The 23,348-nt window shown below is 39.8% G+C and overlaps 1 protein-coding gene across 3 annotated transcripts in view; it reads left to right on the plus strand.

The window, feature by feature from the left end:
- The window catches only part of OSBPL5 (oxysterol binding protein like 5), a 173,025-nt gene that overhangs the window by 96,732 nt on the left and 52,945 nt on the right, over positions 1–23,348 (plus strand). For all 3 annotated transcript variants that reach the window (XM_070764568.1, XM_070764584.1, XM_070764578.1), the window contains exons 4-6: positions 6,505–6,585; positions 7,918–8,019; positions 9,472–9,675. In XM_070764568.1, the coding sequence (XP_070620669.1) occupies positions 6,505–6,585; positions 7,918–8,019; positions 9,472–9,675 (387 nt within the window). The remainder of the gene's footprint in view (positions 1–6,504; positions 6,586–7,917; positions 8,020–9,471; positions 9,676–23,348) is intronic.

The raw sequence follows: 23,348 nt of genomic DNA on the forward strand, positions 1-23,348 counted from the left end.
TTAGACTTGTATGCCGCCCCTCTCCGAAGACTCGGGGCGGCTCACAACAAGACTCAGGGCAGCTCACAATTTAGTCTGTTTTAGAGATCTTACCTCCTTCTCTAGTGGCTTTCATAGAAGCTTCATCTGCAGAAACCAGCAGGCAGCATTCTGTATCATTCCATTATTAAAATCTCTGCCTGTTGTTTTTCTGCATATCAAACAATTACTAAAGCCATAGTAAGAACCTAAAAATCTCCCTCTACTTTAGGCACATAGAGGCCAAAACATTGATCCAGACTAAGATTAACTCAGCCCCTGATTGGTAGATTTTCATTTCTTTTCTTCATTCAGACAGGAAATTAAGCAGCAATTGCTTTCTTTTCTGTAGGCATACATTTTGACTAAAGGTGAAAATGAGAGACAGAGAAAAGAAAAGAAACCGTTTTATTCTTATTCTGTCACTTGAGCCAAAAAGCAAATAAGACACTCTTTCAACCAACATCTTAAATAAATACCCCCCCCAAAGAGATAGCCAGCATTTTATTTCATTTTTGTCTGTTTTATTTATAACCTACCATTATTATTTTTATAAGTAACTAAAAGTGGACAATGTACCTAATATTTGGTTTGCTCTGTTTCTAAACCTTGAAAAGAAAGTCCAGCATCGCCACCATATCAGGCGGACTTGCCATCCGGTATGAAATGACAATCAAAGGCAAAGAACGGGAAGAGCCTTCTCTGTGGTGGCCCCGGTCCTTTGTAACCAACTCCTCCCAGAGATTAGAATTGCCCCCACCCTCCTTGCCTTTCGTAAGCTCCTTAAAACCCACCTCTGCCGTCAGGCATGGGGGAATTGAGATGCTCTTTCCCTCTAGGCCTTACAATTTACGCATGGTATGTTTGTATGTATGTTTGGTTTTATAATAAGGGGTTTCTTAGTTGTTTAGTATTGGATTGTTACATGCTGTTTTTTTATCACTGTTGTTAGCCGCCCCGAGTCTGTGGAGAGGGGCGGCATACAAATCCAATGAATGAATGAATGAATGAATGAATGAATGAATGTTCCTGCCACAGCAGAAATCAACCCATTGGAAAAGGGACATTTCTGTGAGATGCAATGAAGTGCCTCGTAGGCTGGATTGCTCTGCTTGTGGCAGCAGAGGTGGAAACGCACTATTTCTGACACGGAGGCAGAAGAATTGGAAGCTGTCTGCCTTCTTGGCAGACTAGCTGAGCTGAGAAGTGTGTCATTCAGTCCTGTTCTTCTGAAACAATAGGTGACTTATCTCCATGCTAGGGCAACGTATGGATCAGCCCAAACTTCCAGTACACCCAATGAATGGAATTTCCATTATAGGAACCAAAGGCTGAAGCAAATGGCTATTGAATGTTGTCATCTCACTAAAGAAATGGCAACTGCTTATATAGCTTTTCTGAAAATTGATGCCTGACAAACTCCAGAGGAATGTTTTGGGTGGGTTTTTTTTTTGCAAAGGTGAAAATTCATATAAGCCCTTGGTAGGTGATTAGTTGGTTGGTTGATGGATTAATTGATTGATTATAACAGCAAGTTGTACTGATGTAATGGTAACTTGGTAAGTTTGCCATCCACATTCACTAGGTTGATATTTCCATGATGGAACAAGGAGAAATAACAATAATTGACTGTGCCACTGAAGTGTCTATTGCTGTGGCTAGTAGTTGAATGGAAGGCAACCGTGGGTAGCAGGCAGGACGGGTGGAACGCAGTTCCACTGGCGGAATTGAAGTTGTGTGCTCAGCTCCAGCTGATTGGCGGCTGTCACTTCCTGGATTACTGGTCTCGCCTCGTCTCTCCTTTTTCTCCCTGCTGCTGCTGCTGCGTCTGCACTCTTTGCTTTTTTCCTCTTTCTTCCTTCCTGGCCTCGGACGAGCTTCCCTCTCTCCTGCCTGGCTCCCCTCCAGCCTCACGCGGCCACCTCCCGCCTGAGGTGCAAGCAGAAGGCATGGGTGGAAACGGTGCTGGCAGCATTTATACTTCTGGCAGCACCCGTTTGCTTAGCTACCCAGCCTGAGGCGGGAAGGAGACCGCGAGAAAGGCAAAGCAAATTGTCACCCCAGCGAGCAACACTGGTAAGGTTGTAAGTCGAGGACTTAACAGTTCACTTTAATGATGATGATCGTTCAAGCCACTCCACATGGCCGGCAAGCCACTCCTACCCAGTCACGTGACCATTAAGCCACACCCACAAAATAAGCCACACCCACAGCGAGCAACACTGGTAAGGTTGTAAGTCGAGGACTTAACAGTTCACTTTAATGATTTTTTTAAAAAATAATTTTATTTATTGATTTTTAACAATTTTAAAATCACACAACATAAAACAGTGCGTAGTGAAATGTGAATTGTGCCCACCACCCCGACATACACACATTCCCCACCACCAAATTGGGGGTATTTCTTTTATAATCCACTTAACCCAAGAGCAATATATCTGTCTACATATTATAGAGTGATTCTAGTTTATTTCTTGTAGCTTGGTCTCGGATTCTACTCGTCATATATCGTCTTACCTTGTCCCACCGTCCCATCAGCCGTCCCAAATCAGTTTCATTATTCAAATTTATCCTTTTTTCCATAATTTCAAATTGAATATGATCCACCATGTACCTATACCAGTTCACTTTAATGATGATGATCGTTCAAGCCACTCCACATGACCGGCAAGCCACTCCTACCCAGTCACGTGACCATTAAGCCACACCCACAAAATAAGCCACACCCACAGTGTGGCGGTAAAAAGTTTGCTCGTTACTGATGGAAGGGACAGTTCTGCCATGGACTACGGTAATTAGAATATGGCAGCTGATTTTTGACTTCCAAAGACAGTTCTATTCAATCCAAACTGTCTTCATGGGAGACTTTCTGCTGGCATAAAGTAAGAAACTAATTTTCTGCAGGAGCCCTTTAGTCTGATTCCCGCCTCCCTCAGCAGTGGGTTGGCAACAAGATTGGGGTATGGCATGTTATTGAAAAACTGTTAAATGGATTATCTTCATGCATTGTAGGAAATAAAACAGTTAACTTAATTATCAATGATGAATTGGCCCTTGTCTATTTTGAAGCGCACTGGAGGGAAAAACAACCTCTTTGCCTTCATAACCAGCATTTTCACTTAGGCTGCCAAGTGAGTGGTTTGGCCTTAGCCTAAAAATGACAGTCAGAATATATTGATTACTGTAGTTGTTCACCTTCTTTGCCAGCATTGAGAAGAGAGCAAAGCTGTGGCGGCCCCGGCCCTCTGGAACCAACTCCCCCCGGAGATTAGAACTGCCCCTACTCTTCCTGCCTTCCGTAAACTCCTTAAAACCCACCTTTGCCGTCAGGCATGGGGGAACTGAAACATCTCCCCCTGGGCACGTTTAATTTATGCATGGTATGTCTGTGTGTGTGACTGTTAGCATATGGGGTTTTTTAAATATTTAAATATTTTAAATTTGTCTGATTGCTTATGATTTGTTTTTACATGTTGTGAGCCGCCCCGAGTCTTCGGAGAGGGGCGGCATACAAATCTAAGTAATAAATAAATAAATAAATAAAAGCTAGAGAATCTGGGACAAAATGACCTTGCAATTGTGCCTCTTTCCTCGGAAAATTATGGGAACAGAATGCAAATAACAACAACTGCAGCTCAGCATGAATATTGATATTTGTTTATATTTATGAGTTAACAATGTCTGCCTGTGAACTGCATTGGCCCCAATATCTGCTGTCAAGCCAAGTCAGATGTTGTTGGCAACTTATTCTGTTAATAGAGAATCTAGGGAAGTAGGATTGTAAGAACAAGATGTTTATCATCTCTCCCTGGGTCTTGGTTTTTAGAGCCCAAGCATTATAGGAACCTTTGTGGTTATCAAAGCATGATTATCTTTGTCACGTGGGTGCTGCACAAATATTATGTGTGTAAATCTTTTGCCTGGATTTTCTTGTCATAGAACTGCTTCTATCTAAAAGTAAATGTTTTTATTGCCTTGCTTTATCTCCATTTATTTCTAAAGATGACTTTCAAATGTAATGTCAATGCACAATAGCTTTGGCAGGCCGGGTCACTTGCAGATTTCAGAGGCATTATTAGAAAATAAAAAACAGTAGGTGGCTGTAGCCTAATGCTTTGCTCAGAGATGTGTTTCCTTCTCCCCACACGTCAGCGATAAAAATGAGACACTATTGAGAAGGGATGTTAAATAGCATTGTTTTAAGCTTAAGATGAGGTTATTCATTAAGCAATGGAAACTGCAGTTTAATGTTTCCAAATGTAAAATAATGCACTTGGGGAAAAGGAATCCTCAATCTGAGTATTGCATTGGCAGTTCTGTGTTAGCAAAAACTTCAGAAGAGAAGGATTTAGGGGTAGTGATTTCTGACAGTCTCAAAATGGGTGAACAGTGCAGTCAGGCGGTAGGGAGAGCAAGTAAGATGCTTGGCTGCATAGCTAGAGGTATAACAAGCAGGAAGAGGGAGATTATGATCCCGCTATATAGAGCACTGGTGAGACCACATTGGAATACTGTGTTCAGTTCTGGAGACCTCACCTACAAAAAGATATTGACAAAATTGAACGGGTCCAAAGACAGGTTACAAGAATGGTGAAAGGTCTTAAGCATAAAACGTATCAGGAAAGACTTAATGAACTCAATCTGTATAGTCTGGAGGATAGAAGGAAAAGGGGGGACATGATCGAAACATTTAAATATGTTAAAGGGTTAAATAAGGTCCAGGAGGGAAGTGTTTTTAATAGGAAAGTGAACACAAGAACAAGGGGATACAATTTGAAGTTAGTTGGGGGAAAGATCAAAAGCAACATGAGAAAATATTATTTTACTGAAAGAGTAGTAGATCCTTGGAACAAACTTCCAGCAGACTTGGTAGATAAATCCACAGTAACTGAATTTAACACATGCCTGGGATAAACATACTGTATATCCATCCTAAGATAAAATAACAGAAAATAGTATAAAGGAAGACTAGATGCACCATGAGGTCTTTTTCTGCTGTCAGACTTCTATGTTTCATCAAAATATAGTAGTCCTCGACTTACAACTGTTCACTTAATGAAAATTCAAAGTTACAGCAGCACTGGGGGGAAAAAGTGAGAGGGGCGGAATACAAATCTAATTAATAATAATAATAATAATAATAATAATAATAATAATAATAATAATAATAATACAACAATTTCCCACAATTATGGCCTTTATAAGCAGCCGCATGATCATGTGATCAAAATTCAGATGTCTGGCAATGGATTCATACTTGCAACCACTGCTCTGTCCCAAGGTCATGTTATAATTTTTTGACAAGCAAAATCAATGGGAAAGATTCATTTAACCGTGTTACTAACTTATCACCTGCAGAGATTCATTTAACAACTGTGACAAGAAAGGTTGTAAAGTGGGGCAAAACTCAGTTAACAGATGTCTTAACAATATAAATTTGGGTTCAGTTGTGATTGTAAGTCAAGGATTACCTGTAATATTTTGGATATTTATTGGAAACATCAGGGCAGTTGTCCCCAAAACAATTAAATTTCTGCCCTACTATATTGGAAATATGTACAGTTATGATATGTTAAAACACATTCTTTGGTGGTGTTTCTCTATTGGTTTGTTGAATAGTCTTTATACTGTGAATCAGTTTTTAGTAATAAGATCTAAAAATATTACTGTGCTATTAATAAATTGAAATCTATTTATAAAAATTGTGGGTACGTCACTCCTTGAGCTCTGCAATAGAGATGGTTATGTGTTCTTGGAAAAAAACTTGTGTTCCTGATACCAAAGATAGACTTGATGAAAATATATGCAGTCTCGATCAGTGCAATAGAAAGAGGGGACAATATAATTTCATGTGGTTACAGTTTGCTCCTTAAAACTATATTGTAATAATTTTTCTGTACTTGTCGTTACATACATATAAAAATTGTGCTCTGAATTTTTTTTCTTGACAGCTTTAAAAATCTGTTTTCTTGTTGTTGTAGTAGTGCTCCTTTCTCTCCCCATGGTGGAAAGATTGGGGGGGGGGGGCATTTACATGTATAGGTAATCCTTGAGTTACAACAGTAATTGAGTTGGCAATTATAGTCATAAGTCATAACAGTCGTAGATATGGTCACATGACTTTAGAGGTGTCGTAACTTTCGTTACAATTTTACCCGGTCACTAAGTGACTGGTTATAAGTTAATGTATTAAATGGTCAGTAATCATCATCATCATGCATTGAAGGTCAAGTAGCAGCTGTGGCAGGGAATAAACCTACCAGTTTAGCATCTGGTAAATGAGGTTTTTGTGACATCCACATCCATCTATAGTGAATATTTTGTAAATAGAAAGCTCTTTCGCATGGTAGCCATTTCAGAGTGCCCTTATTTTCTCAGTGTTTCAATATTACAAATGACCCATCATAATAAAAAAGCTTTTTTCTAAAACAATTTCATATTTATCTATCGGTAATTCCTGTCTTTTCTTTTTTCTCCCTTTGATAGACTGAGCTCAAATTTTGCAATGGGTCTGATAAGGAATGTGTATCTCCTACTGGAAGAAATAACAAGAAGGAAACATTAAAGGTGGGTGGAAGACAATTAAGCTGCATCTTTTGTTCCACATTGATTGACAGTTGACGGATGGAGGTATGGATGAATGGATAAACAGACAGGCAGGCAGGCAGGCAGACAAACGGACCCCTCTTAAGTTGTCTTTGAGAAACAAATATACAGTACATCATGCTACTATATCATCATGCTGAAAACAGTATGCAAAATAGCTTGTCATCTAATGTCTCCTAATGCCTAAAATAGCCTTGTGTTTATTCTCAGATTTTCAAAATTATGATTTGTTATTTTATTACAGTTTGGATTCTGCATATTTTTAGACTTTGCTAGATATCCCCAAAATGAGTTTAAATAGTTTTGCATAGCACTTTGCTTTGTTCACTAGTCTACGGAGAGGGGCGGCATACAAAATAAATAGATAGATAGATAGATAGATAGATAGATAGATAGATAGATAGATAGATAGATAGATAGATAGTCCAGTTTTTCCATTCTTTACAAGATTTTAAGAAGGTCTTTTTCTATCCGTATTATCTGAGTGGGAAATTTTAGAATTGGAACTTAAAAATCTCTTGTAAGTGTTGATCTGTAACTTCTAGCATTTTTTTCTAACATCCCTTATCTCTGGCCCCACTGCTAGGTTACAGAGACTTGTGGTTTCACAATATCTGGAAGGACAGTATTTCCTCTTACCACCAAGCCATAGTCCCTTAATTTTTCAATGTTATTGCAGCCACATGCACACACACTACTGCATATGGCTCTTCAGAACTCCTTCAGAGTATCAGTATGTGAGCAGGTGTTTTTGTTACTAAAACTATTTGCATAATATATACAATAAAGCTATTTTCAGGGTCATGAACCTTGTTTGATATGGTAGGTAGGTAGGTAGGTATGATGGATGGATGGATGCTTCAAATGTAAAACATTTATTTTCAGAATCATTTCTTAATAATGAATAATTTATCACACTCTTCTCCCGAAGACACAGAGTAGCATATGTACTCCTGTTTACCTTTCTCTAAATCCTAGGAGGATTTGTCAGGTTGTATGAATGAATACCACATCAGTTGCTCTTGGTTGAAGTAGCTATAAAACTGTAATGAGTCGAATACCAAAACAAAAACATTTTACAGACAAAGGAAAGGGGGTGGGATGATGGAACCCAATTGCTGTTGTATTTAATGCTGCAAAAAAATTCCAGCAAGGTGTTTCTAGGGGCAGAGGAATGCTGTTTAAATGAGGGACATAGCCTATCTTCTTCGTTTTATCTCCCTTTTTGCCAGTAGTAGAAAGAAGAGGGAAAAATGTGTTCCTGACTGATACTTTATCTCTATGATTTAATAGGTCCAGAAAAAAAACTACAGGCAGGAGAAGAAAAAAGCCACCAAACAGCTCTTCAGTGCTTTGAAAGATCCCCGAGTAGTCATTATGGCAGATTGGTTGAAGGTAATTTGATGCAAAATGCAGTTTTAAGAATATGCAGCTAAGAGATTTTTAGAATTGTGCATTATAATTCACTCACTGCTTTCTACCCAGAATTTATTTACTGCTTTAAAACCAGCCCTCTTGGGAAACAAGCATTGCATTTGAAGTTATAGCCAAGATAGAGGTCATGCCCAAAGTTTCTTCGTGGCAAAACAGGAGATGAAGCACCGTTTAAAAGAAGGAAAAATATTATCACTGGGACTGGTAGCATCCCTGAATTATTTAATAAAGATCATCTTTCCTTTTGTATGGCTTACACCTTTTATTCCTATCTTTCCCTTTTAAAAAAACATACAATTTGTTAGGTTGTGCCTATATGCCACTCCAATCATTAGTCAACTCTGAGCAGTTTACAGCTCTACCATATACACACATACATACCATAAATAATGAAAATAGCCAACAGTAATATCTACCTGAGAGCCAGTTTGGTATAGTGTTAAGGCACCAAGTTAGAAATTTGGTGATTGAATTCTAGTCTCTATCACCTATAAAGCTCTACATGGTTTAGGTCCAGACTATCTTCAGGACCGCCTTCTGCCACACAGATCCCAGCGGCTGATAAGGGCCCACAGAGTTGGTCATCTCCTGGTCCTGTTGGCTAACCGGTGTCGGTTGAAGGGGCTGCGAGAGAGAGGGCCTTCTCTGTGGTGGCACCGGCTCTCTGGAACCAACTACCTCTGCCCCTACTCTACTGGCCTTCTGGAAAGCCTTAACGACCTGGCTCTGCTGGCAGGCCTGGGGCCGTTGATCAATGATACACCTAGATCTGGCCCCACACAGAATGTATGATTTTTAAAGGGGTTTTAAATTATTTTATATTGTTTTTTTGATGTCTTTTTCCTGTTGTACGCTGCCCAGAATCCTTCAGGAGTTGGGCGGCATATAAATCAAATAAATAAACAAATAGTCCCATTCTAGGCATAAATCCAGCTGGGTGACCTTGGGTCAGTCACGTGCTCTCAGCCCTAGGAAGCAAGCAAGCAGTGGCAAATCACTTTGGAATATGCTTGCCAAGAAAATTGCATGGATTTGGCCACACAATCCCCAGGAGCCAAGAATAACTCAAGGGCACAGATACATACATTCATTTAAGGCAGTGGTGAGAGACTAGAAATTCAATGGAACATATTTGTTTAAACATGGCTTTGATTTGGGGTTGAAGATAAACACTGGAACACTTAAGAGCAAAGGGAAAGTTTATTTATTAGCTTTTTAAGACATAACCTGTCCAATTTCTTCTCAGAAGGTTTAACGGGAAGTTTAGTTTAAACCTCAAAAATATTTAATGTACAGTAGTTGAACTTAAATAAGGCACTTGGAATAACTGAATTTAGAATGAAGGTCTTGTTCTGCACCATTTAAGAACTGTTTTATTGGTTTAGAGTATTTCTTCTAATTCTTGTTCTCTAGATACGTGGCACTCTGAAGAGCTGGACTAAATTGTGGTGTGTACTGAAACCTGGAGTACTCCTAATCTATAAGACTCCAAAGACTGGACAGTGGGTGGGCACCATTTTGCTTCATTCCTGTGAGCTCATCGAGAGACCCTCCAAAAAAGATGGCTTCTGTTTCAAACTTTTCCATCCTTTGGACCAGTCCATTTGGGCTGTGAAGGTAAGAAGAATGGTCACCTGAACAGATTATATCAGGCTTATTTGCAGGAAACCAGAAGGGTTCCACCAACACGCACAAAAATTACTGAGGGCTATTGAGATTCCAATTATCTTTGGGTGTAGCAACCAGTTTGTTTAATGCAGTGTTTCCCAACCTTGGCAACATGAAGATATCTGGACTTCAACTCTCAGAATTCTCCAGCCAGCATTCGCTGGCTGGGGAATTCTGGGAGTTGAAGTCCAAATATCTTCAAGTTGCCAAGGTTGGGAAACACTGGTTTAATGAACCAATCTTGCAAGGTGTAGTATATGTGTGCCCCACTAATAATAAGGTAAGATAAGATTTATTGTCTTTTTTTTTTCTGTGAGCACACTAGCACATGTTAAAAAATTAAATTTTGACTTCCAGCTCTCAAAAGAAAATAAGCTGAAATGTTGCAAGTCCACCTAAGCTAAAAGCACTATCCGGGATGGAATGCTTTAACCAGGTTTCCACTGCAATGATTACACAACAATTTCTCTAATAGTTTGTTATTAACTCTAGTTTCATGTAATTCATTTGTGACTTTGTTGTGAGTTTTCATCATCTGTCTATTGTACCTATTATAATTCAGTATTCTATATATTGCAAATTGCATTATTGAGAATTTGGCAACTAACTAAAGTTTTTAAAGAAATACTTGCAGTTTTAAATTTTGGGGAGTGGGTAAAAAAGCTGAATACATTCACAATTTGAACAAAATTGCCTTCTAAATATATTTCTTGCCAGTTTAGTTTAGTCAAAGACTATTTTCTTTCCATTTTTTTTCAAAGGTGAGACTTTCAGTGACATTTACTAAGTAGAATATTATGTTCTTACACTTACTTTGTTGTGACATGGCCAACAGGCGTGCAAATGTCCTTCATTGCATGATTCTCCTTTCAGAAGTTTGCAACCTTCCAGATTTGACTTAAGTCCAAGGAAATAAATCATGTGGTAACTTCTCACATTAGGTGTTTACAATTGTAAAAGTGTAAACATCCAGCTCCAGGGTGATAGAACAATGTGTACCAGAAAACAATAATGCCAGCAGTAGTTTTCTCCAATAACAAAGACAAAAAAAATCAGTGGAATATCATAGAATTACTCAAAAGAACACAGAAAAACTAAAACCTCTTTCACAGTAGAAAACTTTGGGAATCTTCCAAAGCAGTTTTCAGCTCAGCACTACTTCTTTTAGAGGATTTCCACACAAGAATTCAAAAGTTTGAAAACAGTTCTGGACTTCTGAGATACCAGAGTAGTCAAATTATACTTGCCTCAGTATATGTGAAAGCATAGTAAATGTGGTCTTTTTTTACAATTGTGATTCTATGGAGTTTGCCTATTTACAGGGCTCTTGCCACATCAAACCGTTTGGCTGCTGGGACCGAGGATTGGTCCTGGCCATATCTGATATTAAATTAATTATAAAGAGTATAAAATAATGTACATCTCTGACTGAGACATATGGAAAATGAGGCATAAAAAGAACACCTAAAGATATATAAATGTTGGGCGTGGGTGAATATGACTTCTTTTGGTGTTGGAACCAAAAACTAGAGAAATATAGAAAGAAACTAGTGTATCAAGGGGCTTAACAACTAGTATGTAAAAATATGCTTAATTAAATAAGGAAGTTCTGTACTGTCAAATACAAAATAGTGCAATGGTCCCTGCTCCATGTAAAAAAGAAATCGCCCATTCATATGATATTGTGGAACTTCAAAAACTGAACTGATTAAAAGTAAATGACTCTGGGATTCCTTACTTCTGCCTCTAGAACAGGGGTTTCAAACTCTATCTCATTGAGGGCTGAATCAAGGTTGTGTGTGACCTCAGGTGCCCGGGTGGGCAGGGCCAGGTTGGGCGTGACCAGCTCAACGTCACTCGTGTCGCGATGGCGTCCAATACTCTGCTAGTGAAAATGGAACTCAGGAGTTCCATTTTCGCTGACAGAGGGCTGCAGGAAGCCATTGCGGCCGCAAACAGAGCTTGGGGGGCTGCATGTGCCCACCCCCCCGAGCTCAATTTTCATAGAATCATAGAGTTGGAAGGGACCTCCAGGGTCATCGGGTCCAACCCCCTGCTTGTTCTGTTTTTTGGTAGAAGTTTAGTAATTACAAATAACTCTCATTAAATGCATCATTTCATTAATAAAGCAACTCCGTTTATTTCTCTGCTCTCTTGTACTTCAACACATTCCAGACATCAATTGGTCCGTTATCTCTCTTCTAGCCGCATTTCTCACATTCCTTTTCCTGCTTCACTTAGACAAGATTTATTTCCTAAATACATAGCTTTAAAAAAGACAGCAGCACTGACTAAATACAATACAAAATACTTTGGCTTACTTTAGCGTGGTGAAAACTTCCATATTTCCTTTCATCAACGTTGAAACTCCACCCTTCTTCTCCACTAGCCCCCTGATGTGCCAATTACCTCACTACAATATTTAACCCATTCCTCTCCTTAATATCTTCTTCCAGACCTTTGCTCTCTACTTTTCTGAATTCTTCTGAATTTAGGATTAACCCAGCGAGCATCTGATTCTCCCTCACTATATCCTGAACTGATAGCCCCATCCTGTGGCTGGCCTCCCACCTGTTCTACTACCTGTAACCCCGGCCCCCCACTACTTCATAAACACTATCTGAATCTGAGTCCTCAATATCTTCTTCATCCTCCAACTGATCGGGAGTATGTACAACACTGCTCAATGCAGGATTCATTAAACCATCACAGAAAGATGATTGTCAAGTCTCTGTTTGAAGACCTCCAGCGAAAGTGAGCCCACCACCTCCTGTGGCAAACTGTTCCACTGGTTTATCACCCTTATGAAGTTTTTTCTGATATCTGATATTTTTTTTGAAAGTTCAGTGGCAGAGGCACTGCGGGCCGGTCCTTTACTGTTTCCAGGGCGTTCCCATAGGCCAGATCTAAGCACCCTGTGGGCTTGATCCGGCCTCAGCCTTGAGTTTGACACCCCTTTTCTAAAATCAGAACACTGTGCACCTCGATTGCCCACCTCAGTCTCTGCTCATTCACAGTCACAGGAATTCTGTCACCAAAGAAAATACATTGAAGAAATAAGGAAAATGGAGTCAGGGTTCCCCTGCTGATCAGCCAGATGGCCTTTCCTCTTGTCCTTACCTAGTTCATTGAAATCACAGGAAAAGCCAAGTGGCACAAAAGTTCAATAGAAGCCAGAAGGGATGTGACAACTGGCTGTGGAAAAGTGCCCTGTGACTGGAGTTAGGAGTTTCCCAAGGTCTTTGTATAAAGATAGGGAAGTCAGGGAAGGTCATTGGGTCACTTCACAATAAATTATAATAGATTTTGGTTGATGTTCATATCCCGATATTGTGATTGGTAGATGCAGCTAACAACAAAGAATAATGTGTATTCCCAATCAGTTTTGGCTAAGGGGACAAACCATGATTAAGCAAATTATGATTAATGTGGTATGTAGATATAGGCCAACACAGTCTATATCTGAAATGTAGAGAAAAACCATGGATATTTGTCAGCAGAAAACCAACAATGGAAAGTCCTGTGTGGAACTAAACATTTCGTCACAATAGTACCATTTATATGAATGAACTCAATCTGTATAGTCTGGAGGACAGAAGAAAAAGTGGGGACATGATTGAAACATTTAAATATGTTAAAGGGTTAAATAAGGTCCAGGAGGGAAGTGTTTTTAATAGGAAAGTGAACACAAGAACAAGGGGACACAATCTGAAGTTAGTTGGGGGAAAGATCAAAAGCAACATGAGAAAATATTATTTTACTGAAAGAGTAGTAGATCCTTGGAACAAACTTCCAGCAGACGTGGTTGGTAAATCCACAGTAACTGAATTTAAACATGCCCGGGATAAACATAGATCCATCCTAAGATAAAATACAAAAAATAGGATAAGGGCAGACTAGATGGACCATGAGGTCTTTTTCTGCCATCAGACTTCTATGTTTCTATGTTTCTAATGCAGTCAGGTTTTATAGGGTAGAAATCCCACGCTAAGCAATGCAGTATCAGTTTTCTGAAGGCTGGGGAAACATTCCCAGCCCCTTGTGATTCTCTGAAACAGTTTCTTCAGCAGAAATGCCACGTTGGATTTCACCCCTGCTCCATAACTTGAGCATTTTAGATAGTCTCTCGTTTTTATCAGAATTTAACGTGACATTTCCACCCCACCCACCCCAATTCAGTCAGTCTTGTCTAATAGAAAGCCTTCTCCATTACAATAATACCTTTGACATTATGCAGGCCCTTCTGCACATAAAAAGATTATTGCCTAATGGCCTGCACTACTTCTATTTATACATGAAATATCTTAGGGTGTAAATAAATATAATTTGCATCCAGGTTGGGATTAATGAGGAGAGGCCTTGCCAGCTCTGGGGAGGTGCGGAAATTAATACGTGCCTTACTCTTCCAGAGAAGTGTCCCTGAAGCACGCACACTTGTATGGGGCACACTGATGAAAGTAACAACTCAGCAGGCTGGCAGCAGAGACCCTGTGAGGAGGATATTCACTTTAGATTAATGTGCCGCTGCTCATTCAGGCTCCAGAGACTTTCTGTGAACAGGAGATTTTTGGCTTCATAGCATTGTGCATAGCATTGTGCAACGTTGTGAGTTTTTCTCACTGGAGATCTGTCAGGATGGAATAGCAGCCCTCTGGATGAACTTCTTCTGACTGACCTGCCCATCACAAATATCTATCTATCTATCTATCTATCTATCTATCTATCTATCTATCTATCTATCTATCTATCTATCTAATCTATACATACATGCATGCATGCATGCATACATCTATCTTATCTATCCATCCATCCATCCATCCACCTTTTTCTTCCCTAAAAGAGGCTGATAATTATGGTGCGTCTTATACTCTGAATGTAGCTTCCCCCCCCCCCCCAGCCCTAATTAGCTGCTAACCACCTTCCCAGCTCTTACTTTGCAGGCTCTTTTATTGTTTCTCTCTGCGAATATTTTCCAAGCCTTAAGTCTTTGCAGGATTTTTTAAATTGCTCTAACTTGCTCCAAATAGGTTTCTTTCCATCCCTAACCAGGTACTAACAATATTCCCAGCTCTTCCCGGATTGCAAGCTCTTTCATTGTTACTCTCTGCAAAGAATGTTTTCCAACCCCGAAGTTTTTTTAGGTTTTTTTTTACATTGCTGTACTTGCTCCGAATGTTTCTTTCCAGGTGTTAATAATGTTCCCAGCTCTTACCAGCTTGCAAGCTCTTTCATTATTACTCTCTCCAAATAAAGGGTTTTTTAAAGCCCTAACCAGGGGATTAAAATAACGTGCTGGCTAAGGACGCTAGCCAAATGAATACCTAGTAAGCAGACTCTTTTCCCCATTTTGCTCCCTTATTTGCGCGTCTTATATTCTGAAAAATACGGCATCTTTCCTCTGTCACTGCCTTTTTGACTGCTGCTGTACCCGCTGTTGCCAGCATGCCCCTGCAACCAGCCTTGCCCACAAATGCTGTGCCTGCCATCCATGCACTAGTATTGTACTATTCATGGCCTACTTTTACCCAAGGTTTTCTCTCGGGTACCGGCTGGGGTTTTTCTTGTGCATCCTGTCCAGGGCCTCCACTTGCAGAAGAAGAACCTGACTGGCATATAAAAGAAGGTCTCAGCTATGCTGGCATGAAAGGAGGCTGTGGCTGGTACAATACTGGTGTGAAGCGTGACAGGCGCCGTGGTGGTGGGTAGGGCCAGGACCTGCTGGCAGGTGGCAGCAGCAGAAAAGCCGGTGGCCAAAGGTCAGGCATAAATGAGTGTGGGCAAGGGGACCCTAATTTTGTCCACATAACCACAGTGGTGCTGCAATGGCTGGAATTTTTAAGGATTAAATCTTAAGTCCATTTTTTTGAGCACGGTCATAACGTTGACCGGTCACTGAATGAATTGGATGGTAAGCGAGCACTAATTTGAGGAAGAAGCTCTTAGTATTTACTCCAGTCCCTCCCTCCAATTTTATCCTTGAAGCTATTGCTAATTAGTATATCATTCCACTGATTGTACAAACCATTTTAAAACTCATTTGGTTCATTTTGCTAGGGTATGTTGCTTGAATTGCTTTTTGTTTTCAAAAGTGTTTTATTTTTTAAAGGAAGTTGGAAGGGCCAACCTAGTCACAAACTCATATTTGTTATTCCTGTGTTTATCCCATTCATGTAGAGAGCAAGGGATGCTGGGAAGGGCACTCTTGTTTTTTTACGTCAAAAGGGATATGTAAGAGAGGGAACTGAATGTACAATTTACCTACTTTCCATAGGAATCCAGAAACTAAGCAACACTATTGGAGAGCTGTTCTTCTCCTTAAAGGTTTCCAGTGGGAAAGAGTTTGCCCAAGGCATTTCTCAAGCTCAGCAACTTTAAGATGCATAGAGTTCAATTCCCAAGTTTCCCCAGCTACGCATGCATTCTGGAAGCTGAAATCTGCACATCTGGTTTAAATGATTGTTTTGCAGCATTGGGTAGAGCTGAGCTTGGAGAAAGGCACACAAGGAGCTGAAACAGCTTAGAAACATAGAAACATAGAAGTCTGACGGCAGAAAAAGACCTCATGGTCCATCTAGTCTGCCCTTATACTATTTTCTGTATTTTATCTTAGGATGGATATATGTTTATCCCAGGCATGTTTAAATTCAGTTACTGTGGATTTATCTACCACGTCTGCTGGAAGTTTGTTCCAAGGATCTACTACTCTTTCAGTAAAATAATATTTTCTCATGTTGCTTTTGATCTTTCCCCCAACTAACTTCAGATTGTGTCCCCTTGTTCTTGTGTTCACTTTCCTATTAAAAACACTTCCCTCCTGGACCTTATTTAACCCTATATATTTAACCCTATAGCTTCAGAAGGTTCAGCTCCTTCCAAGAGTTCCTTTAGATTAGAGATCTTCCTTTAGATTACAGATCTTCAATATCTGAATGGCATGCAATCAAATGTGGTTTTTCCCATCCAGCTTTAATCTTCCAATTCAAAGCATATGCTTTGCCCTATAGTTTATAAATGATATACATGAACGAAATTATTTAACAGGGATTTTATATTCTCTTTCCTGCAGATCCAGTCAACTATTGTTTACATTTTTACTCCTGTTTTCCTTTAAAGAAAATTTTATATTTTTATATGAATTGATTGATGGAATGATTTATTTGCCACATATAGACACTTGTGCAAAACGATTCAAGGCAGCATAAAAACAATCCCATCACACCCAAAACCAACTGTCATGAAATATAGTAAAATATTTTAACCTGTCATATGATTTTGTAAGAGAGGCTACATTGGAGAGATAGTGACTGAACTTGCAACTTGTGCTATCACTATTGAGTAAACCAACCTTTTTATGAATTGTAGTTTGCAAACCACATTGGCAAAGTTTACATAAGCAAAGTACTTGTGATTTACATAAAGCTGTGTGAAGGTGGGATAGTTTGAGCCAGGATTTGTTGTTTGCCATACTCCATAAAACCCAATAAAATGAAGATATTGACCTTGGATAGAATGGTGAGACACCAAATATGGTAATATAGAAGATTTGATGAGGAAATGATCCGAATTGCTGAACTTGTATACATTCTGACCTACTTTTTAATGACTTAATGACATTTCTGGCAGAGAATGAGTGCATTATGTATTTGACCTCCCCAGCAAAGGCCAGGCAGGTGTGTGCTTGTGCTGTCTTTTGCTGGATGGTTTTGTGAAAGAAACTTAAAGCTATCTCTATGGTAACACAAGAGATAATTTGAACAAGAGTTGCAAAGTTCATCCCTCAACAGCATAGTGACTTGTAATGCTACTGGTGACATTAATAACATCTGACAGCTTGCCTTGTGATTTTCCTCTTTCCCTAGTTATAATGTAGGAGCTGAGTGTAGGAAACATTCAGTGATTTCTTGATATGATTTTTTTAAAGGAATGTGGCAGGGGAAGAATAATGCTGACATTTTTAAAATGAGATAAATAAGGGCTTGAAGTCACTTCCGTGTAGGCAAGAGTTAGAATGAATGTATCTGTTAAATGCATGAACAATCAAGTACAATAAGCTATTGTAGGTTTCTAATCTATTCAGCTCCTTGAAGAACCTAGGTATAAGTACTACTGAACTCAGTGGAATTTGCTTGGAATTCAAAATGAGTACTTTGAAGTGTTCCTGATGTTATAGAGAATAGTTGTTTCATTCCTTATCTTTGATGGTTGCTGGTGATGATTGATGTCATTTGGCATCTAAAACCACCTGGAGAACACTAGATCAGTGTTTTTCAACCAGTGTGCCGTGGCACACTAGTGTGCCGCGAGACATGGTCAGGTGTGCCGCGAAGCTCAGAGAGAAAGAAAGCAAGAGAGAGAGAAAGCAAGAGAGAGAGAGAAAGAGCGAGAGAGAGAGAAAAAGAACTAAAGAGAAAGAAAGCAAGAGAGAGAGAAAGAAAAAGAGAGGGAGAAAAAGAGAGAGAAAGAAAGCAAGAGAGAGAGAGAGAGAAAGACATAGAGGGACATAGGGAGGGAGAAAGAGAGCAAAAAAGAGAGGAAGGAAGGAAGAGAAAGAAAGAGGAAGGAAGGGAGAGAAAGAGGGAGGGAGAAAGAAATAGAGTGAAGGGGAGGAAGAGAGAGAATTTTTTTCTTCAAACTTTTTTTAGCCACCCCCCCCCCCTCCCGCTCAATGTGCCCCAGGGTTTCGTAAATGTAAAAAATGTGCTCAAAAAAGGTTGAAAATCACTGCACTAGATTATCTGCCCTTTCATATCCCAGTTCCATCATGAAATTGTTAGCACTACTCCAGCTGTGCTATTTGAGTAAGGATTTGGCTAATGTACTATAGGCGCATTATTTTTTTAGTATTGCAAAGGCAGAAATGTCAAGTCCAGTGCAAGTGGCCAAGACCGGGGAAGGGCGGGAGGCAAGAATAGATTCTAGTAAGGAAGCTTTAATGCTTATTTGGGGTAAATACAGAATTTTGGAAACTGTAAGAGGGATTTCTCACCTAGCTTTATAGTGAGTTAATTAAGAGAGAAGCTCGGCGAGTGGTTTGAACACTTTTCCCCAGATTTCTTGGCACCTGGACTTAAGTTGCCAGCCAGCAGCTTAGTCACCCCCTGTCTCTTGACGGTTGGTGTCTCCTCTCTCTTCCATTCCTTTCCCATCTTCTCCACAATCTCTCACCAGGAGAAACGCCAAGTATAATGATTTACATTAAGAAAATTTCCCTTGAAGGGTGATTAAAAGGCAAGTTGCAAAATGGAATATTGGCTTCCCCAAGTTAAAATTGCTCGCTTGCTGCAATTTAGAGACAAACAACAGCAGTGCTTGATGTTGCTTTCCATAAAAGTGAATGAGAGACTACAGCATTCGCTTTTCACTCAAAAGTGAATGAGAGAGTAGTCGGAAGCTGTTCTGTCGGGCTCTCTGCTGGAATCCTCCCGAAAATGCACAGATACAATTTCAGACACACACACGTTTGGAAATTCAAAACAATGTTCTTTATAGCGAAAAATGCAAATAAACGAAGCACTCTTTTTTGTATAGCAAAGAGCACTCGTCTCCAAACAAACTGGTAATTTGTACAAGTCCCTTATCAGTTCTGTGATACTTAGCTTGCAGCCGTGAGGCAATTCAAAGTCCTTATTTCACAAAGTGAAACACACTTTGCTCTGATTTAGTTTCAAAGGGGGGGAGGGGGGGAAATCAGCACACAAAGGTCAAAGTCAGCAAAGCAGGCACGAAACACAAAGATCAGATAATCCTCCACAATGGCCAAACCCACAGGCTGCTATTTATAGCAGCCTCACTATTTACCACAGCCCCACCCAACCACAGGTGGCCTCATTTTCTTTGATAATAATCTCTCAGTTGTTGTTGCCTATGCATTGCTCTCCGCATGCGTGGCTGTATCATTAACTCTTGTTCTGAATCCAAGGAGGAGCTAGATAATTGATCTCCTTCTGAGCTGTCTGCCACACTCTCCTCCTCCCTGTCACTCATGTCTTCTTGGTCAGAAGAGCCTTCATCAGCAAAACAGGCCTGCAGCATGTGGATGTCTCCCCTACATCCACAGTCTTTGGGGCAGGAGCTGGGCCAGAGCTAACCACAGCAGAAGCTAGAGAGAGAGAGAGAGTCGCCATGTGTGAATAAATCTAGTGTTAACATTGAAAAGACAATGATCTGACAATTTTAAACTCAGATACAAGATTATGCATAACAGCAAGGAGGAGTCTTTTTGGATAAGATCTATAGATGATCACCTTGCGTGATACCAGGGATGGTTCACATCATGGTTGACAGTTCTCATTGTCTTTTCCCTTTGGTCATATTGGCTGCTTGTCTTGCATTCATCCACTTTGCTTTGAAGAAAATATTAAGAGCCATTGCTGCAAATAATCTTTGGGATTAAAATATAGATTTGCTGCATTTATATATCACACTAAACCTCACTGTAAAGAACTGGTTTGGTGCGCTGGATTAGAAGTGGGAGACCGTGAACTCTAGTGCAGCTGAGTTACTTTGACTAACAATTTATCAGCCCAATCAACTTCCCATTGTTGTGGGGAAAATAGAAGGAGTATATTATGCTGCCTTGAATCATAGGAAATAGAGGTGAGATATAAATATGTCTGGAAATAGAAGTGAGATATAAATCTGTCTGGTTTAAATTTATTGCAATTGTCTCTAAATACCATTGTTATAAGACAGGAACTTACACAGTGTTGAAATGAAGCCTGATGCTTATCTGGCTTTTTTCCTCCTAGCCACTGGGTGAGCAAAAAAAAATTCAAACTGTATTAATGGGATTGTGTGGGAATCCAAATTTTTTCATAATGAAACATTGCCTGTAAGTTTACTGCTTGGTGGCTTTTGTTTGTTTGTTTGTTTATTTATTTATTTGTTTGTTTGTTTATCTATTTATTTATTAGATTTGTATGCCGCCCCGCTCTGGAGACTCGGAGCGGCTCACAACAAAAAACACAATACAAATCCAATAGTTAAAAAGCAATTTAAAACCCTTAATATAAAAACAGTCATACATCCCAGACAAAAAACATACATGAAGGGGGAACGGCCCGGGGAAATCAATTTCCCCATGCCTGATGGCAGAGGTGGGTTTTAAGGAGTTTACGAAAGGCGAGGAGAGTGTGGGCGGTCCTAATCTCCGGGGGGAGTTGATTCCAGAGGGTCGGGGCCACCGCAGAGAAGGCTCTTCCCCTGGGTCCCGCCAGACAATATTGTTTCATTGACGGGACCCGGGGAAGGCCCATTCATATACAGGTCGTCCTCGAGGTACGACAGATACAGGTACAACAGTTAAAGGTACAAAAAAGGGTTACAGGTACAACAGTTCAATTAACGACCATTCAAAGTTACAACGGCACTGAAAAAAGTGACTTATGACCATTTTTCACACATGACCATTACAACATCCCCAGGGTCATGTGATTTACATTTGAAGGCTTGACAACTGACTCACATTTATGACAGTTGGAATATCCCGGGATCATGTGATCACCCTTTGCGACCTTCTGACAAGCAAAGTCAATGAGGAAGCTAGATTCACTTAACAACCATGTTATTAAATTAACAAATGCAATGATTCGCTTAACAGCTGTGGCAAGAACAATCGTAAAATGGGGCAAACTCACTTAACAGATGTTTCACTTAGCAACACAATTTTTGGGCTCAATTATAGTTTCGAAATAGGAAACTACATTCCAGATTCAGCATTAGCATGGATTTAAGGTCACCTCCAGCCTAACTACATTCTCTCAAATTGTGTACTGTATTCTGTAAGGCTGATTTCAACTAATTTATCCATGAAGTAGCAGAAGAATGAAGAAAGTCTGGATCCTAAAGTGTTACCATGATAACCACTCGGCGCCCTTTTTCATTATGCATTAACTACAAATAACCAATGCAGCAGTTTTTATGAGTTCAAGTTATGATCAAATAAAAAACATTAAGGATTCTTCTAACTACTGCAGAGTTAATGGTTATACAATCCTGTCTAGTGTTCAGAATCAGAGCTCTTATGTTGAGTATTCTTCAGAAACCGATAGATCTCAAGTTATCAAGAGAAAATCCTACAAAAATAATTGGACACCTTTCTTTGTTGCACAATTTTTCTGACCTCATCATATGGTTCTCATTATCTTCCACTGAATGTGTTCGTTGTTCATTAGGTGTTTTGCTTATGTTATGTGCAGTAATTGAAAGTGTGCTTTTAAAGATTCCTGATTTATTTTAGGTGAGAAATGGGTTTAGTGACATGAGAAGTGTAGAATTGTTCTCTGCTTGTGGACAGTTGATTGCTCACATGCTGAGCCAATCTTGAAAAATCATCAATATAAAAGATAGAAAACACTTATAATAAGTGGTGTATACATAGAGATAGAATAGAATAGAATAGAATAGAATTTTTATTGGCCAAGTGTGATTGGACACACAAGGAATTTGTCTTGGTGCATATGGTCTCAACGTACATAAAATAAAATATACATACTGAGAACACAGCCTCTTATCTGCCTCTTTCTTGCATGTTTATTTATGTAATGTACACTTTATGGTCCTTGGCCAAGGTTTGGGGACAGTGAAGGGCCACACTTACCTTTCCCTACCGGATCGGTCCTGGAAGCCGCGCGCATGGAATCAAAGAAATTGGCAAAGATTGCTGAAATCTCGTGTGAGATTTCAGTGATTTTTGCTGATTTTTTTTGCTTCCACGCAGAAGCAAAGAAAGGCCGGAAATTGCAAAAAATCACCGATTTTCGCCGATCTCTTTGGTTCCGTGCATGTACGGAAGCAAATTCTTGCACATGGGTATGCGGGGGCATGTGGGGGTGAAGCAGAGAAATGCAGATGTGTTTCCGCTAACGGATCGGCGACCCCAGGCGTACCAGGGACAGCCCAATACTGGCTGGGAACCTTTAGTCTAGGCCTAGGGCATTCTCCAAAGTTGCAATAATAAATCAGGTGCTAAGCCGCCCAGATCAGTATCATGTGAAATTCATGTTCATGCAAGATATGTACTGAAGAGACTTTATGAATATCTGCTGCTATAGGTTTGTGTGTTTTGTAAAAGGGACTAGGCATTTTACACTTAAAACTTATTTATTTATTTATTCATTCATTCATTCATTCATTCGATTTTTATGCCACCCTTCTCCTTAGACTCAGGGCGGCTTACAACATGTTAGCAATAGCACTTTTTAACAGAGCCAGCCTATTGCCCCCACAATCCGGGTCCTCATTTTACCCACCTCGGAAGGATGGAAGGCTGAGTCAACCTTGAGCCGGTGATGAGATTTGAACTGCTGACCTTCAGATCTACAGTCAGCTTCAGTGGCCTGCAGTACAGCACTCTACCTGCTGCGCCACCCCGGCTCTCTATCTTTGTATAGAGACATGAGCAATTGATTCTGTATTTTATTATATAGAAATAGTTAAATTCTGGTATATTGCTGTGTGCAATATGTGCAAAGCAAGGATTTAGTTCTCCTGCCAAACCTATTTTGCTGATAATTTTAACCTTAGTTAATTCCATTTTGTGATTGTGTGATCATTTGCCAATAAGTCACTGTTCCGTTTAAAATATAATAGGCATGTCTGATGATAATACTAATTATCAATGT

The sequence above is a fragment of the Erythrolamprus reginae genome, chromosome 1 (assembly GCF_031021105.1).
Source record: "Erythrolamprus reginae isolate rEryReg1 chromosome 1, rEryReg1.hap1, whole genome shotgun sequence".
Lineage (NCBI taxonomy): Eukaryota > Metazoa > Chordata > Lepidosauria > Squamata > Dipsadidae > Erythrolamprus > Erythrolamprus reginae.